We start from the raw sequence: 18,133 nt of genomic DNA on the forward strand, positions 1-18,133 counted from the left end.
GAAGTACTGACATAACTCAAATTTTATACACTAACGATTTTACCTCACTTCTCTGAAAGTCACAACTCTATTATATATACAGAATTAGATGTAAAAATACCAGTGTTCGCAATAAATAGCCTACATATAAAATAAGTTGCTTCATCTTGCACTGACACAGACAAGCCTTATGATGGGTCTTAATTAAGGCATTTGCCTGGTGTGAAAATAGGAAACCACGGAAAACCATCTTAACGGCTGCCGACGGTAGGATTCGAACCCACCGTCCTCCGAATGCAAGCTCATACTACGCGACCCTAACCGCATGGACAACTCGCTTGGTCATCTTTGAAAATATCTCCTTTTTTCTATCAGTAGACTTTTTTAAAATCGTCATATTTTGTAATGGCTGCCCGAGATGCAGAGTAGCCCTGTGGTTTCTGATTCAACATCTCTTTATTTAAGTTACTGCATCAGTCGGCTAGCTGCATCTGTGGATCATTGGTAGTGTCGGCCTCCAGATCCCAAGATAGCGGGTTCAAACCCGCCAGAGGTAGTCGGATTTTTGAAGGGCGGAAAAAAGTCCATTCGACGCTCCATGTCATACGATGTCGGCATGTAAAAGATCTCTGGTGGCACATTTGGTGTTCACCCGACAAAATTCATTAAATCTCAGCCATAGACGCCCAAGAGAGTTTCGGTTTACTTGGTCTGCCATCTAGTAGGCCTAGAGTAAAACAGAACGTCGAAATTGACGAGCAGACAGCCAGATGGCGTCAAATTGAAATGTCTGCACACGGTAGCTGAGGCCATACGATGATTATTATTATTATTATTATTATTATTATTATTATTATTATTATTATTATTATTATTATTATCATCATCATCAGTTGGCTCACCCATCCACTGTCCACGTACACTGGTGATCTCGTGATTTGATTATTGAAGTTTTGTGCAATGATGTTACATGCGAACTGAGAAAATACTGAGCGGTTCTTCCCAATTTAAAACGACAATTTCAAGTGGTCACGAGCATGACTTATAGTCATAAGGTAGGCTAGAGAGCTGAGTTGAATTAATTGGCGAATGTCAACTAAATAGTCATAAGGTAGGCTAGAGAGGTGAGCTGAATTAATTGGCAAATGTCAACTAAGTTATAATACTGATTCATTAAACTAATAAATAGAAGAACCTAACAGCCTACCTATTTACTAACTAGTTATTTTGGAATTATGAATTGACTATCTTTTTAACACTGCAAATAAATCTATATATTATTTAAAACTCCCTGAAAGAAGAGGGCAGTGAATGCAAATGGGTATTATTTTCAAATGAGCTGAAAGCGAAAGCCCGTCTTAGCGTACAGTTCTTTCAGCGTGCCATGACTCTGAATGTCTCACTGCAGTGGAAGTTCGGCTCCCCGCCAATGTCCACTGTGCCGATATGAACCAAGTGTTGTGTCTCACTGAGCCGTGATTGCGTACGATTCTTTCAGTGTGCCATGGCTATGTATATCTCGCCCGCAGCGGAAGTTTGGCTCACCGCCAATGTCCAGTGTTACATGTTATAAACCTCATGATTAATCCGCATTGAAAAATGTTGTAACATGAACACCAATGAAGGTATTTATTAATCCACCTGTTCAATACTTTTTGTCCACTTATATGTGGTTACAAATACATACTAACACTTAACACTTTTTTGGGACATATCGGGCATCTTCAGCATTAATACAAAAAAATATTACACATAATATTAAAAAAGAAGCTGTAAAATTAGCCTTGTAACCTTGTTACTTAAAACATTGGTACACATAATGTGAAAATGGAATACATTTGATAAAATCATTTGGTCCGAGACTAAAACTTCTTATATAAATTTTGAAGTTCTAATAAAATGGTTCAATTAAATTAGTCTGTTATTACTCCTAATGCGATAGTACATACATTTTTTCTAACAAAATAAAAGCAATATCACAAAACACAGAAAAATATGTCTCAAATTTTGCAAAGAAATTCCTAAACACAATGAGGGACATGAGGACGGGCACTGCCGTGTAACAGTCTGAAGTTTTCACCGAAAAATCAGTGTGTCCTCAGAACACCTCCATCAATGATGAACAGATCTCTTATACTCAGACTCTAAACCATGTCTGAGCCACTTCCAAACAGCATCCTCTTAAAGGTATTGCAGAGTGAATATCATTCTCCAGTCCTTCCTGTACGCACTCTCTACCACATAATGACCAGAGAAAAAGCCATGACTCATCTGTGAAGACACCCAATGACCACTAGTGCACAGTCCACTTTCAGTACTGGTGTGCAAATTCTAATCGCAATGCTTGGGCTGGGGAGTAAGTTGCACACCGGTGTTGGGTCTTCATGAACACAATTTAGCTTCCAGAAGTCTTTATCTTATAGTCCTCTCCTTTACAGCAATGTTTCTTACTAACACTAAATGATTTCTGGTGTGGAGTGTAGTAGTGTGGCAATACTGCAAGACACAAAGACCAGGAGCTTGTCATTCCTGGCAGTTATAGATCTCCAATGGTCTGATCCATGTCATCTCTAGGTACCGAGTTCATGGAATCATTTCAGATCAAGTTTGACATTTCCAAAAGATGCAATAAGCACATTAGCAGCAAAACAAACCTTTTGTCCATCCTCGATTAATGTGATAGTTCTTGTAGTGTCTTCTCGGCTAAGAGGGAACTTAACAAGTGTGAAAGAAAAACTGAAGAAATTTTGTTACATAATACCATAAACAACACCTGATATATTTGCAATAATTAATGCACAAACCTCTGTGAATTACTCGCAGTTGTCTTTCCTTTTATTTAATGCCTACTAAAAGTCTTGAAAGAATGAAATCTGCTGCACAGTGAAGTGCAAATGTAACTACACAACCTAATTCTCATATTACTGCATCCTATATTATACAAAATTTAAGTGGATCAGAGTTTTAGAAATTAATTTCATTTCTTGTAGTAATTTCACAAATACATACTGTATGGAAACTACATAACCATTTACAAAATGCAGTATGGAGTACTGTATAGTCAGTTAAAACTAACAATCAAATCTGCAAATTTTTTTGTTGTTTGTTTGTTTGTTTGTTTCTTAAATGATTGTCCATTTTGTCTTGGATCACAAATTTCTCGTGAAATCAATATCTGAAAACAAAACATCATCGCAGTTATCTGCATAGAACTAAAGGGTGTCAATATCAACACTAGCTTGGCTGTGAGTAACTTTTGTGATGTCCATGGGTTTATTCTCACTATCTCCAGTAACTTTGTCATCATCTCCACCAGTTGTTGAATCCTGTATGATACAGTGGAACCTCGATTATCCGTTCCCGGAAAATGCGTTTTCCCGGAATATGCGTTCAAATTACGTGGTCCCGCGAGCATCGTAATTAAATCACGTTGTAAAAGTCCCGCATTATCCGTTCCTCGAAGAAACGATTTCCCGGATCAACCGTCCAGAAATTCCAGTCCCATCAACGCTAAATCCTCGATCAATCGTTTTTTAATAAACTGTATCTCACAAAAGGACGGCTATGGCATATTTATGGATCTTGGCGTTAATTAATTAAAGCAAGTACTGTACCGGTACTGGAAAAGCGATCGGCGGTGAACTTGCATAAGGGACCATCTTAGCATCGCGTTCGGGTGGTATTGTTTAGAGAATCTCGGAAATCATAAAGCAGAGAGTGGCGACAACAATTGCAAGGAGACACGGAGCATTTCGACAACTCTGCTTGAAGACGGAACGAGTTTCGTCAAATGTTCGCACTTATAAAACGTCCATATTATGTCCAGGGTTAGATGATTATATTTTTACTTTTTTCGATCGTACTGCCGAAGAGGTTTTTGGCACTTTGCTCAGGGCACTGCAGAGTAACTGGGCTTTCAGGCAGGAATCGAAACTGCTTCTTAACACAAATTCAGTATTTTTGATATCGTACATGATTATGTTAGCGAGACCAAAACACATGTTGCACCTAAATGTAATTTTAAAAAAAAGAAAGCCATGGGAGGTCTTGGAATTGCCTATTACTGTTTAGGTCCTAATGTAAGACTGGAAATTTTACGTTTTCGTGTTAAAATACCAAAAACCGCAGTCGTTTTATTTGCGCATGTTACATTTTAAATAGTTGGTATAATTTCAAACTCGTACTGACATGTGCAGCGAGCGCACTTTCCCGATGACCTCAAGGTCACGAATAACCGTAATTTCTGAAGATTTGATATTTCTTTTATCTTTCCAATTTGATTGGATTTGTGACGCGCAGAATTGAATATAATGCATTCGAGAACTTTTAAGAATCGATACTTACATTCGAAACAATGTTTTCGAGTTCAACATAACCTTTAAAAGTCGACGTAGGCCTAATTTGCGCAGTACGAGATTTCCAGAAACTGACTACGAACAGTATACCGGAGACCAAATTACAATGAAAGATTAAGAAATGAACAGATTTCGCATTCATTTTGGGTGCTTTCGTATCTAATGTGCTTTATTTTATTAGATGAGAGAATTAAAAACTACCGTACTTGTGGTCGATTGTCGTTTGGCTTGGCGTTATTAGATTTTTCGAAGAGTTTGGCTAGCCTAATAAAAATCGCTGAACTGAAAGAAGTTTTCATGGGAAACTGACGAAGATTCCCCTGTAAAACTGAATTTAAAGTATCGAGATTTTGAACTCGCGTACCGGTAATTAATGCGGTTTCGTGGTCTAACATGCCCGCCTCTCATCCAGAGGCCCGGGTTCGATTGCGACCAGGTCAGACAATTTTACCTGGATATAAGTCTGGTTCCAGGTCCACTCAGCCTACGTGATTACCTTTAATTGTGGAGCTATCTAATGGTGAGATGGCGACCCCAATCTACAGAGCCAGGAATATCGGCCGAGAGGATTCGTCGCACTGACCATGCGCACCTCGTAATCTGGAGTCCTTCGGGCTGAGCAGCGGTCGCTTGGCAGGCAAAGTCCCACTGGGGCTGTAGTTTGGTTTGGTTTAGGAGTTTTGTAAGATTATAATTATACATATTTCATTTTTGTGATGTTTAGCCAAATTGTTGATGGTTTTCATTCATTCCCGGATTTTCCGTTTTATTTTCATGGTCTCTCAAAAAACGGAGAATCGAGGTTTCACTGTATCATCTTTACGCTCGTCAGTAGCCTTGATCTTCTTTGTCAATTTCTAACCATTCAATAACATCCCATTGTACCACATCTTGGCATTTTTCTATATCTTTTAATAATGATATCACTGTGGAAAGAACCTCTCAAGTACCTGAAATTTTGCCTTATTGAAGCCAATATTATCCTGCACTTCACCCAAGACAGACCTCTGCAATCGTGTGAAGCAGCCTTTTATTTATAATAATGCACACGAACATTCTTATTCCTGAAACAACACATGGCTTTCGATTTACCTAGCGCTAACAATTTCGGAATTATGTTCACCAGTTGCATTTGCACAAACCATGATCATCATCCTTTCCTTTGATGTCTGTCATCTGGGAGCTTATTTTTCCTGCTGCATCAAGAGTGTATGGGACAGCAAGTACTTCTAGTATAATCCTGCCTTGGGTCTAACTGTTCACAGAACTCTTTAAGTGAACTTCTTGGCAGCTTCTGCATTGGCACCAAATCCTTACTTGTGAACTGCAATTTCCCTTATATGTTATTATTTCTTGAGCTGAGTTAAGGCAGCCAAAAGATGCTTTGATATCCCCTTCTAAACTCAACACAGTGTGAAATTGTTTCACTCACTCATTGGTCCAAAGAAAGGAATACTTTTCACTCATTTCTGGATAAATCAATGTATTATTGCTTTGCCTAAGTTTTTATAATTCAATGTTCTGGCCAATTAATTGGCTGATAAATGATTACCGTATTTCTACGAATCCAAGACGACCCAAAGGTTTTCCTTCAAAAAATTTAATCAGGCTTAAAAAGTGCTTTATGAAATCATATAAATGCCTTCTGAACAGTACACAGTTTTAGAATATCCTTGTCTTCACGCTAACGCAGAATGTTGACATAAGTTATGCTGTATTTTCTTGCGGCAGTAAAATATTCTTTATTTCTGCAAGTTTAATAACCATTAACTTAAAATTAGCATCATATTGAGGGAACCCGTCGAAAATTTGCTGGTAATACCTGTTCTACGTGCCTCTACAATACAACAATCCATCGGGAAAATAGTCCTGCTGTTTATAAAACTGTTACTTTTACGAAGCGCCACGTACAACTGTCTGCCACTAGATGCACGTCTCTCTCGCTGGCTTTGGCTGACTTCAGTTGATAGCGATGTATAATGAACACGTGGACTTTGCCCCCCCCCCCTTGCTATTTGCTTTACGTTGCACCGACACAGATATGTCTTATGGCGACGATGGGATAGGAAAGACCTAGGAATTGGAAGGAAGCGGCCGTGGCCTTAATAAAGGTACATTTGCCTGGTGTAAAAATGGGAAACCACGGAAAACGATCTTCAGGGCTGCCGACAGTGGCGCTCGAACACACTATCTTCCAATTACTGGATACTGGCCGCACTTAAGCGACTGCAGCTATCGAGCTCGGTACGTGGACTTTGAAGGTCAACAAATTTATTGTAGAGTAGTACGGCTATTCCACCCTCACGTTTTTCACACCTATACCTCACAATTTCATCTTCAACTTCTTTAAAGTGTCCTTAATGTGGGCCAGTACACATTTCTTAAACTGTATTTGTCTTCACGCTAGCACGGAACATTGGCTTTAGTTGCCGTACTTTCTTGCGGCTGCACAGTTATTCTTCATTTCCGCACATTTAATAACCATAAACTTAAAATTGGCATCACGATATCGACGAGAACTCATTGAAAATCTGCCAGCAACACCTATTCCACGTATCTCCATAATACAACGACCCATCAAAAAAATATTCCTGCTGTCTACAAAACTGTTAATTTTACTAAGCATCAGGAACAGTAGATGTGGTATAACTCGGCCACTGATTAGCCGTAGCCTTTCTAAGAATGGAAAGGCTCGCATGTTTTGATGCCATTATGCAGATTTGAGAAACGTTTCTGAAGAGGCTAATAGAATGTCATTCTCTTGTCACTATTTTCCGAGAACGAGTGATGCTACTCAGAGGCACTGTACAATCGGTTGCTGCAGCTAACGATGTATAATAAAGACGCGGATGTTGATGGTCAATGAGTTTTGCACGCACGTGGGGGGTGAAGGGAAGAAGGGTGGTTACTGTGGTAGCTGCCAGTGGTGTTCATTAGTGTTAGGTCCCGAATGCAAGACAACCCTTGATTTTTCACACGAGATTCTGAGAAAAAAATGTTGTTTTGGATTTGGAGAAATATGGTACATTTAACAGAAATTGTAATTAGTATTACATTTTGTTTTTCTTATGTATCTTACTGTACTCCCCCCCCCCCCCCCGAACACACACACACACACACACACACACACACACACACACACACACACACACACACACACACACACACACACACAGAGAGAGAGAGAAAGGGTTGACTCTCCTTTTTTCACAGTTTTTTCACAGACAGTTAACCGTTAATATTTTACAGCCACTTACTGCAAAAAATGACACACAGACAATAACTGCAAATACAAACTAACATCTGGAACTTGCACTGCTATGTTGTATAAAATACTGCATGTCTGTTCACACATGTACAGCACACATAATATCTCACTTATCAATGTTGCTTCTGCCCGTCATACGCCCTTTTCAAAGTTTGGAACATGCCTCGGTAACATAGGAAGGGGGTATGTGGGAAGGAAGCTTGTGAAGTGGGTGATTCCTTCTTCATTGCTTCAACATGGGAGGAAGGTCAAGTAAACTTGTGCTCCACTGCCTGCATTTTTTTAAAAAAACTTCCGGTTCCTAATTAGGAGCAAGCATACTGTTGCCAAATTCTCAGAAGAGCAAAGCTGAATCTCTTTAAAGGCAGTGTTACTTTCATATCCACACATTACAATTCCTTTTCACAATGCTGAAAAGATTACTGCTGTAATTACAACTTTAATAAATGAATTGAAACAGACGTGTGCCATAAGCACAACGGAAATTAACCATCTGTGAATCTATCAATATGTTCTGCTCCAGTTTCACAGAAACTTTTAAAAAGGTTTTATTGACCCTGACTGCAATACGAAATCCCTTACACTTTCTGTCCAGGTGTGGGTCTGTTCAAGGATTTTTACTAACTTCTCAATGAGCTACAAAGATTAAATTTTGCATATTCGTCATAGCCTGTAGTTTTGTTAAGAATCATAAAACTGACAACATTTTGACAAATTCTTTAAATAACAACAAATGATTCATATACAGTAGAAGACTGCTATAGCGAGTGCGGCATATAACAAGAACCCCGTTATAACGGCAATTTATCGCTGTCCCTTGAAAATTCCTACATTAAACTGTTTATTATCTTTCGGTTACAGCGAGAGCCCGATCACTGACGCATCCGTTATTACGAGTGATTAAGCGTGCATGTTTTTTGCCATTACCGGTATTTATGCACCCCAGCAATTATGTTGCATGCGATCGATTACCTTCGATATTGTTCCCTCGCTATTTCTACTAGCGAGTTCTCTCCTCGACATTCGAAGGTGATGTCCAAGTCGATTAGTAATACCCATCGACTGCTGATCCGTAAGGAAGATTCGAAAAGAAAGAGGACATATTTTGTTATACATGCGTAAATAACGTGTCCGATAACAGTTATTCATCATCATCATCATCATTTCTCTTTATCCAGCTGTAGCCAGGTAGGGGCAAATATGGTTCCTCTCTACTTTCTTCGGTCTTTCCACCACTCCTCCTCCAACACTGTGTCCCAGTCCAGGTTTCTTTCTATAATGCTACATTGGATGGTATCCTCCCATCTCAATCGTGGTCGTCCACGGCCTCTCCTTCCTTGAATTTGCATTTCCATCACCCTTTTTGGCATTCTTTCGTCGCTCATTCGCTTTATGTGCCCAAACCATCTTAGTCGGCTCTTCTCTATTCTATCATTCATTTTTTCCACTCCAATTTCTTCCCGGATTTTCTCATTCCTTATTTTGTCTCTTCTACTCTTCTGTATCATACTCCTCAAGAATTTCATTTCGGCCACCTGTATTCGACTCTCATCCTTCTTTGTCATTGTCCAAGTTTCTGCTCCGTAAGTTGTTATGGGTACGTAATAAATCTTGTACATAGTATCCTTTGCTTCCATTGGCACATCTTTGTCCCATAACATATTTCTTACACCATGATAGAAACAACTTCCAGCTTGAATCCTTTTACTAATCTCAGCATCCAGTCGAGCATTCTCCATTAATTCACTCCCCAGGTATTTAAACGTTTCCACTACTTCCAGGTGCTTGTCTGCAAGTCTAATCTGACCTTTCCCTTCTTTCTCCCCTCTAGTCATAACAAGAGTTTTACTCTTTTCTACACTTATTTTCAAACCACATTCTTCAATCTTCCCATTTACCACATTCAACTGTTCTTGAGCCTTCCTGTCGTCTTCTCCCCAAATCACAATATCATCTGCAAATAACATCATGTTCATTTCTCTTCCTCCATATGCTGCTTTTGCTGTTCTCATGATGTCATCCATGACTAATGTAAACAGGATTGGTGATAGAACACTTCCCTGTCTCAGCCCACTAGTTATTTTGAACCAACTTGTCCTGCCAACTTGTCTTTGCACGCAACTACAACATTCCTTATACAATGCCATGATCATTTTTATTAATCGCTGTCCAATTCCTTTTTGCACCAGACTGTCCCAAACTTTCGTCCTAGGGACACTGTCATATGCCTTTTCAATATCAATGAATGTCATCACCATATCATTCCCGTACTCCCAATGCTTTTCCATTAGTTGTCTCATAATGAAAATGGGTTCTATTGTTGACCTTCCACTTCTGAAACCAAACTGATTTTCCTGTATCTGCTTCTCAACCATCAAACTTATTCTACTTTCCAGTATCCTTTCCATTATCTTAGCAACATGGGATATTAGAGTAATTCCCCTGTAGTTCTTCAAAACTTTCTTATTACCTTTCTTGAAAATTGGGATGATTATTCCTTTTTGCCAATCCTCAGGGACCTCCTTATTCTCCCAGACATTCCTGAGAATCTGATATGTCCACTGCAGGCCTACAGCTCCAGCTGCCTTTATCATCTCCACTGAAATTTCATCTATTCCAGCAGTTTTTCCATTCTTCATCTTTCTTACTGCCATTTCAATTTCATTCATTGTAATTTCTTTATCCATTTCTTCGTCAACTAATTGCCTTTCCTGGTCGTCCATTGAATGACTGTCATCCGTTCTTATGTTCAGCAGCTTCTGAAAATATTCTCTCCATCTATTTCTTATTTCTTCTGGCTTTGTTAAAATTATGCCACCTTCATCCTTCACAAATCTGGTGTTTACTTGATCTCTCTTTTTGTTTCTTAAGATACCATACAGTAATTTCTTGCTGCCCTGCGTATCATCTCTCAATGTCTGTGTAAATAAGGCCCAGCTTTTCCTCTTTTCTTCCTCCACTACTTTCTTGGCCAAATTCTTTGCCTCCACATATTTTCTTCTACTTTCTTCAGTCTTAGATGTTTTCCATGCTTTCCATGCCATTTTCTTTTCCTTCACTTTAATCTTTACCCTATCATTCCACCAGTGTGTTTCTTTGTCTTTCACATTTCCTGATGTTCTACCACACACCTTTTCTGCACATCCAACCAGTGCTTCCTTAAATCTTTTCCATTCCTCTTCAACATTCCCCACCTCTGTCCTGGGTACCAAGGGTATTATTTCCCTTTGAAATTCTTCTTGTATGCTTTTCTCCTTCAACTTCCATACTTTAATTCTTTTCTCTCTTCTTAATTGGGGTTTTTCAATCTTTCCAACTTTCAATTTTCCTATCACAACTCTATGATCTCCACTAAAGGCTTCTTCAGGCATGGCTGTTACATCTACAAGGTTCTTCCGGTGTTCTTTCTCTATGATTATATAATCAATCATGGTCTTTGTTCGTCTGTCTCCCCAGCCATACCTTGTAATCTTCTGACTGCTTCTTCCTAAACCAGGTGTTTCCAACAATCATTTGATTCCTCATGCAAAAATCCACCAACAACTCGCCTTCTGGATTCACATTTCCATATCCAAAGGGCCCTACAACATCTTCCTTTCCTTGTCTTTCCATTCCAACTTGTGCATTTAGATCTCCCATCAATAGTACTTCCTTATCTTCTATTTCTCTCTCCACTTCCTCTAAGAAGTCCTCTAGATGTTCATCTATGCAACCAGTTTGTGGGGCATACAAATAGATCTTTCACGCCATTTTCAAACTGGAGTCTCATCATCATCATCCTATCACTGACGTACTTTGTATATTCCAGATATTCTTGGATTTCTCTTCTAAGTATGATGGCCACTCCATTTTTTGCTTCAGGTCCTCCGCTGTAATCCAGCCTGTATCCTTCTCTCAGAGGGATCTCCCCTGTACCCCTCTTCTTGGTCTCGCACAGTCCAAGTATGGCTATATCTTTTTCTATCATGAAGTCAACCAGTTCTTCTGTCTTTCCCGTCTACTGTACCTGACGCTTAGTAAAATTAAGTTTTATAGACAGCAGGAACATTTTCGTGATGTATAGTCTTATTGTAAAGATGTGGAACAGGTATTGCCGGCAAATTATCAATGGGTTCTCGTCGATATTATGATGCCAATTTTAAGTTAATGGTAATTAAACACTCGGAAATGTATGATTTTCCAGCTGCATGAAAAAACGACATAGGCCTAACTAAAGCCAATATCTGACGTTAGTGTGAAGACAAAGATAGCTAAAAAAATGCATACTGTACAAAAAAAAAGCATTCAGTGGTCCGCAACAAGGATGCTTTAAAGAAGTCGAAGATGAAACTGTGAGGCATGTGCACGAAAATCTGAAGGGCAGAATGGCCATAAGGTGGCGCAATAAACTCATTCGTAGACTTTCAACGTCCGTGATTAGGCCTATTGCTGCTGAAGTTGGCCGAACCCGACAAGCGAGACACGCATGTAGCGGTAACCGGTTATATCTGACACTGAGGAAAAGTAATAGTTTTAGAGACAGCAAGAATATTTTCCTGATGGATCATCGTATTGTAGACACACATGGAATAGGTAGTGCCAGCAAATTTTCAACGGGTTCTCTTCGGTATTATGATGCCAATTTCCAGTTAGTGGTCATTAAACCCGCGGAAATCAAGAATAATTGTACAGCCACAAAAAAGAAAATAAACTATAATTACGGCATTATGAAAGTCAATTTTCAGCGTCTAAAAATGCATACTGCACAACAAAGACATTCATATGATTTTACAAAGCACTTTTTGAGCCATGTTAAAATTTTTTGAAGGAAAAGCACATGCTTCCACGAAAAATAACAAACAAGTAATCCACAGTGTGGATATCGTCCACAGAAATGCAAGTTTTGAACAAACTGATTGCCGTTTCATACCGATTTTAATGTGTATGGGTTTTTTTTCCCAACTTTCATGCAAAAATCGGGTATAACGACAATCCGCTATATCGAGTACATTTTTCGCTGTTATGAATTCTCGCTATAACGGACTTCTACTGTATATGTCTTTCATTTCCTGCTTGCTCTATCTCACTTATATGAAAGTGCACTGCCCTGCTCTCTAACCTATTCCCTGTTAACTACAGCTAACGCGCATGCTGTTCTGTATCAGGCGGCCCTGACTATCTGAAGCAAGTATTTTGGAGCCTAGTAGTAATCATTCTACTTGCCTTATTGACTTACAGGACTAAGTTTAGGGTTGTTCTGGTAACCCACATACAGAATTGAAGGTTGACATTTTGTGGTATTCATTCTCCTGAAGAGAATACAGTCACCTAAATTCATCTCGGCTGTTTTTCTTACCATTTACAGGTCTAATTACGTATTTAATACTACACGTCCAAAATAGTAAATAAGCACTTTGTGGTAATCATTCTCTTAGCACTTCCTTGAAGAATGATAAGGCATTTATTTTGGAAGCACTCCCTCCAGATGTATACAGGCTTGCATCTAGTGAAAGATAAGAATGATGGTTTCAAGCAGACTACAACCTGCAAGCTTAAAGGCCAATAAATGATTTCAACCTCCCAGAAAGTGTTTTTGAACCATCCAGTGACAGAAGGCACTGAATCAGTAAATAGTTTAAAGCACCAGCCCACATGAATGCCCACTTCTATTACACCTCTAATTCAAAAGAAGTAAAAAATTGAACAAGTTAAACATTGCTCTTATATAAATGTTTACGGTATCTTGTTGTTATATGTAGGAATTAACAAAAATAAAAAAACAACCTTCAATCAGGCTTCAACATAGTTGTCACAAAAGAACAATAAGCTAACTTATAATGATGAAAAGAAACTAGTAATGAATCTGTAAGATGCCATAAATTTGAAATCCTGATTCCCATTGTATTAACTCTATTTAAAAATACCTTATTTATCGCCATACAAATTATTGATATTACCGCCCAGTACGACCACAGATTTCTCAGCCCCGAAAATATTCCGTCACTCCATGTGAATGAAATGTGATTTCCAACAAAGATAAGAGCTCCCAATATGCAATGTAAGTCAGGGAAAGTTGCTCAGCAACAGGAAAAGGCCTTTAATTCATAAATTCCCCAGGGAACATTGCAGCTACGGGGAGCAAGCTGTTAGCCTCAAGGAAGTTCAAATTTGCTTGCCAGTAAGTAGTTAGATTGCTGAATAACCCAGTGGACTTGTTTGTGCTTGTATTTTACATCCCTATCAAAAAATATTCTCTGATGAGTAGTACAGTGCAGGGTAGTGAATATTTGTCCTGTGATAGTTAATGTATGTATTAGGAACATCACTGTAAGAAGTAGAGTAGTGTGGTTCATATTTATTTTGTGGTAGCCCAGTTATGGATAAAGTTGTAAAAATGTTTACTAATGAAGAAAATATTTAAATCTTTCAGTAAGTGGACAAGCATCCAAATCTTAAGAGCAGAGAGATGGTGCGAATCTTAGATCTTGGCATCTCGCTCCTTCAACCCCCAAACCAATGCAGGGTATTTTTGAAGTGTTGTCACATTCATACATTTTCTGTTCAACATATTCTCTTCCCTTGGTCTGTGCCAAAACATCTTAATGAGGTTTTAGTGTACTACATTTAATATGCAATAAAAAATAAACAAAAATAAATAAGGTATTGTAACAACCCTATCCTTTGTCACAAACTTTTCTAGTTCTGGTTCCCATGCTGTAAAAGATAAATAAAAAATATTAACTTAGGAATGGTAACTACCTTATCCTTTGTCATAAACTTTTCAAGCCCTGGAGCCCATTCGTGTTTCTGAATTCGCTGATTGGAGCACAAGTCTCTGCAGGGACACAGCTGAGGAGAACATTCAGCATACACCATTCTATTAATGCAATCTTCCCCACAGCCTCGCCGACAAGAGTCCATAGGCAAAACACAATTACACGCTTGAGCTTCATAAGTGTAGGTGGGTTTTACATCATAGTAAACATCTGTAACAAAGAAAAGTAAATCACTGCAGACCACTGAAAGAGAATTTACAGGGATTAATTATTTCTAACAAACTACCTTATTATTATTATTATTTTTTTTTCTTTCCAAATATGGTTCATGGTGTGGGGTACTGTAGTCACGTCCTAGTTTGTGAACCATGGGCAACGGTTAAGTGGCCTAGTAAGTGGTCCTGAGAGTCGGGATACCAGTTGCTATGGAATGGGAGTGGGCATCTCGGACACATTCCGAGTCATGGCCTTCCTTGTGCTCAGGCGGCTAGGACTATACAATCCACTGGTGGTCCATAACCCATTAGAGAAGAGATCCTCACTTGGACTATGTGTGAGTAGGGTAGCATCCTGCTTCATGAATTTACCGAGCTCAGAACATTTCAAGCAAGCCTCGGACCTATGGGAGTAACGGAGTCCCACTTCCATTTGACAGGCGAGGGACTCCTTGGAAACAACTTCAGAACGAAATGGACTTCGATGGGGAGCTATCAATATTAATGGGACTTATGGAAGAAGGAATGTAGAACTGGGTAAGTCAGCAAAGAGGATGCATCTGGATGTGCTAGGAGTAAGTGATATTCGGGTAAGGGGAGATAACGAGGAAGAGATAGGAGATTATAAAGTGTACTTGACAGGTATTAGAAAGGGAAGGGCAGAGTATGAGGTAGAGCTGTTTATCTGGAATGCCATTGCACGCAATATAATTTCTGTTAGGCACGTAAATGAGCGAATGATGTGGGTAGATTTGGCAGTTGGAGGAATTAGGACGAGAATTGTCTCAGTGTATTCACCATGTGAGGGTGCAGATGAGGATGAAGTTGACTAAGTTTCATGAAGCATTGAGTGACATCGTGGTCAGGGTCAACAACAAGGATAGGATAGTGCTAATGGGCGATTTCAATGCGAGAGTTGGAAATAGAACTGAAGGATACGAAAGGGTGATTGGTAAATGTGGGGAAGATATGGAAGCTAATAGGAATGGGAAGTGTTTGCTGGACTTCCGTGCTAGCATGGTTTTAGCAGTTACGAATACATTCTTCAAGCATAAGGCTATTCGTCACCACACATGGGACGCTAGGGGTACCAGATCCATAATAGACTATATCTTAACCACTTCAAATTCAGAAAATCTGTTAGGAATGTACGAGTATTCTGGGGATTTTTCGATGATACAGACCACTATCTGATCTGTAGTGAACTAAGTATCACTAGGCCTAGGATAGAGAAAGTGAAAACTGTCTGCAAACTGATAAGGGTAGAAAACCTACAGGACAAGGATTCGACAGAAGTACATGGATATGATTAGTGAGCAGTTTCGAACAGTAGACAGTAAGCAGTTTCAGGATATAGAAAGAGAATGTGTGGCATACAAGGATGCTGTGGTAGAAACAGCAAGGGAATGCCTAGGAACAACTGTGTGTAAAGATTGGAAAAGGCGAACATCTTGGTGGAATGATGAAGTGAGAGCAGCTTGTAAACATAAAAAGAAGGCTTATCAGAAATGGCTCCAAACAAGGGCCGAGGCAAACAGGGAATTGTACGCAGGTGAAGGAAACAGAGCGAAACAAATAGTTGTTGAATCCAAAAAGAAGTCTTGGGAAGATTTTGGTAATAACCTCGAAAGGCTAGGTCAAGCAGCAGGGAAACTTTTCTGGACAGTAACAAAGAATCTTAGGAAAGGAGGGAAAAAGGAAATGAACAGTGTTTTGAGTAATTCAGGTGAACTCATAATAGATCCCAGGGAATCACTGGAGAGGTGGAGGGAATATTTTTAACATCTTCTCAACGTAAAAGGAAATCATCCTGGGTGGTGTTGCGAACAGCCAAGCTCATAGGGAGGAGGAAAATGATGTTGGTGAAATTACGCTTGAGGAAGTGGAAAGGATGGTAAATTGTAATAAAGCAGCAGGAATAGATGAAATTAGACCGGAAATGGTGAAGTATAGTGGGAAGACAGGGATGAAATGGCTGCATAGAATAATAAGATTAGCATGGAGTGTTTGTAAGGTACTAGATTGGACAAAAGCAGTAACTGCACCATCTATAAGCAAGGGAACAGGAAGGATTGCAACAACTATCGAGGTATCTCATTGATTAGTGTACCAGGCAAAGTATTCACTGGCATCTTGGAAGGGAGGGTGCGATCGGTCGTTGAGAGGAAGTTGGATGAAAACCAGTGTGGTTTCAGACCACAGAGAGGCTGTCAGGATCAGATTTACAGTATGCGGCAGGTAATTGAAAAATGCTACGAGAGGAATAGGCAGTTTATGTTTCGTAGATCTAGCGAAAGCATATGACAGGGTACCGAGGGAAAAGATGTTCGCCATACTGGGGGACTATGGAATTAAAGGTAGATTATTAAAATCAATCAAAAGGCATTTATGTTGACAATTGGGCTTCAGTGAGAATTGATGGTAGAATGAGTTCTTGGTCCAGGGTACTTACAGGGGTTAGACAAGGCTGTAATCTTTCACCTTTGCTGTTCATAGTTTACATGGATCATGTGCTGAAAGGTATAAAATGGCAGGGAGGGATTCAGTTAGGTAGAAATGTAGTAAGCGGTCGCCTATGCTGACAACTTGGTCTTAATGGAAGATTGTGCCGAAAGCCTGCGGTCAAATATCTTGGAACTTGGAAATAGGTGCAATGAGTATGGTATGAAAATTAGCCTTTCAAAGACTAAACTGATGTCAGTAGGTAAGAAATTCAAGAGAATTGAATGTCAGATTGGTGACACAAAGCTAGAACAGGAAGATAATTTCAAGTATTTAGGATGTGTGTTCTCCCAGGATGGTAATATAGTAAGTGAGATTGAATCAAGGTGTCGTAAAGCTAATGCAGTGAGCACGCAGTTGTGATCAGCAGTACTCTGTAAGAAGGAAGTCAGCTCCTAGACGAAACTATCTTTACATCAGTCTGTTTTCAAACCAACTTTGCTTTACGGGAGCGAAAGCTGGGTGGACTTGGGATATCTTATTCATAAGTTAGAAGTAAAAGACATGAAAGTAGAGAGAATGATTGCTGGTACAAAGAGGTGGGAACAATGACAGGAGGGTACTCGGAATGAGATAAAGGCTAATTTAGGAATGAACTCGATGGATGAAGCTGTACGCATAAACCGGCTTTGGTGGTGGGGTCATGTGAAGCGAATGGAGGAGGATAGGTTACCTAGGATAATAATGGACTCTGTTATGGAGGGTAAGAGGATTAGAGGGAGACTAAGACCACGATGGTTAGACTCAGGCTCTAACGATTTAAAGATAAGAGGTATAGAACTAAATGAGACCACAGCATTAGTTGCAAATAGAGGATAGTGGCGACGTTTAGCATATTCACAGAGGCTTGCAGACTGAACGCTGAGAGGCATAACAGTCTATAATGATAAAGTATGTATGTATGTATGTATGTATGTATGTATGTATGTATGTATGTATGTATGTATGTATTACACACTAACAGTTAAACTAAAGTTGCCATCTGTGCTGTTGTTTCAAAGCAGTTACTGGGTCCTGCACCAGGTACCCTGTAAGGTCACTTCTGATGAGTGAAGGTGG

At 39.4% G+C, this 18,133-nt stretch overlaps 1 protein-coding gene across 1 annotated transcript in view; it reads right to left on the reverse strand.

The window, feature by feature from the left end:
• Positions 1-18,133, reverse strand: part of ash1 (histone-lysine N-methyltransferase ash1) — a 272,719-nt gene that overhangs the window by 159,921 nt on the left and 94,665 nt on the right. Inside the window, exon 5 of the mRNA XM_067137046.2 lies at positions 14,341-14,567. Within this exon, the coding sequence (XP_066993147.2) occupies positions 14,341-14,567 (227 nt within the window). The remainder of the gene's footprint in view (positions 1-14,340; positions 14,568-18,133) is intronic.

This window comes from Anabrus simplex, chromosome 1, assembly GCF_040414725.1.
Source record: "Anabrus simplex isolate iqAnaSimp1 chromosome 1, ASM4041472v1, whole genome shotgun sequence".
NCBI lineage: Eukaryota > Metazoa > Arthropoda > Insecta > Orthoptera > Tettigoniidae > Anabrus > Anabrus simplex.